Source organism: Drosophila grimshawi, unplaced genomic scaffold (genome assembly GCF_018153295.1).
Source record: "Drosophila grimshawi isolate 15287-2541.00 unplaced genomic scaffold, ASM1815329v1 contig_1377, whole genome shotgun sequence".
In the NCBI taxonomy this organism is placed as follows: Eukaryota; Metazoa; Arthropoda; class Insecta; order Diptera; family Drosophilidae; genus Drosophila; species Drosophila grimshawi.
In genome coordinates, this window is record NW_025062900.1 from 24,388,461 (window position 1) to 24,389,726 (window position 1,266).

At 36.3% G+C, this 1,266-nt stretch overlaps 1 protein-coding gene across 1 annotated transcript; it reads left to right on the plus strand.

Moving 5' to 3' along the window:
* The first annotated feature begins 246 nt into the window (after positions 1 to 246).
* Positions 247 to 718, plus strand: LOC6566481. The gene is made up of 2 exons (XM_001993381.2): positions 247 to 401; positions 467 to 718. Exons 1-2 carry the CDS (start codon positions 272 to 274, stop codon positions 616 to 618), a joined length of 282 nt encoding a protein of 93 aa, XP_001993417.1. The 5' UTR covers positions 247 to 271; the 3' UTR covers positions 619 to 718.
* The last annotated feature ends 548 nt before the right edge of the window (positions 719 to 1,266 follow it).

Below are 1,266 nucleotides of genomic sequence, written 5' to 3' on the forward strand. Positions count from 1 at the left end.
TAGAGTGAGGGAGATACAGCAAGAGAGAGAGAGGGGAAGAGAGAGAGAGAGATAGAGAGAGAGAGAGAGTTTAATTTTTGTATGTTGAAAAGTGGAACAAGCAGAGGGGGAGTGGAAATAGCATTGTACAGTTTTATGTGCTGCTGTCTGTGAAAAACCGGATTTTTAGAGAGTGCTTTGACCCACCCATCATTCCACTTTTCAATAGTGTACAGTGTAGACGTGGAAAAACTACAAATATTTTCTACATATGTGATTCTAAATTTCTTTGATGGCGCTAGATAATTATTTTGATAAGGTACGAGGTTATCATCCCGGAATATTAACAAATGTGGCACGTGTCTTATTAAACGCCAAGTGCACTTCCCCAGAGCGCACCATGACGCTCTCTCAGATACGTGGTAAGCTCTAAGATCAATATCTTATTGGTTAGATATATGTCTTATTTTTTGAGTTTTTTTTGCAGTTGGGTACAGACTACTGACTGAAGATAAATTTCCCAGCATGGCTGATCCTCGCGTTGAAATGCTGTTTCTGCTCTTAATTCCATTTGTCGCTTGTTTTACCAATAAGCATGGAACATATCATTTCTACATAACTCGTCTAAAAGAGTCATAAAAGTTGGCGCTGTGGATTTAATTGGCAATATATATACATTTAGAACAATTTAGTGTTACAGTTAGTTAAATTTTAATGTTTCTTATTTCATAAAAAAACACAAATATTTATATTTAAAAACACATATCCAATAGCTACATAAACTGAATTAAATTCTAAACGAACGTGTCAATGGAAGCTGGGGTAAGCTGGAAAATCAATGACAATGTCAGAACAAGCCACAATTCGTAAAACCAGACAGAAATTGACCAAGAGCACATCAAATCGAATGAATATGCGCTAGCAAAATTTATATATAGACACAGTTACAACAAATGTGACTATAAACAAGAGAGAACGTTGCAGTCAGGCGTACCCGACTGTGAAATACTTTGATCTCATACGTAATAAAAGCTGATAACATGTAGCTAAAAACAGGGTGGATGTAGCCAAGAAATACTGTCCAAGTTTGCCTTTCAAAATGCGGCAGATATATGCTAGTAACGTTACTTCGAAGTTTGGTAACTGTAGCTCTTAAATTGCGGAAGATATGGGTTTTTATCGTTTTTAGGGATGGGAGTGGGCGTAGTCCAAAATTATTTTCCAGCTAGCTTTTAAATTGTGTGCGAAATATGCTCTTATCGATTTACTCAAATAGATGTATCGGTT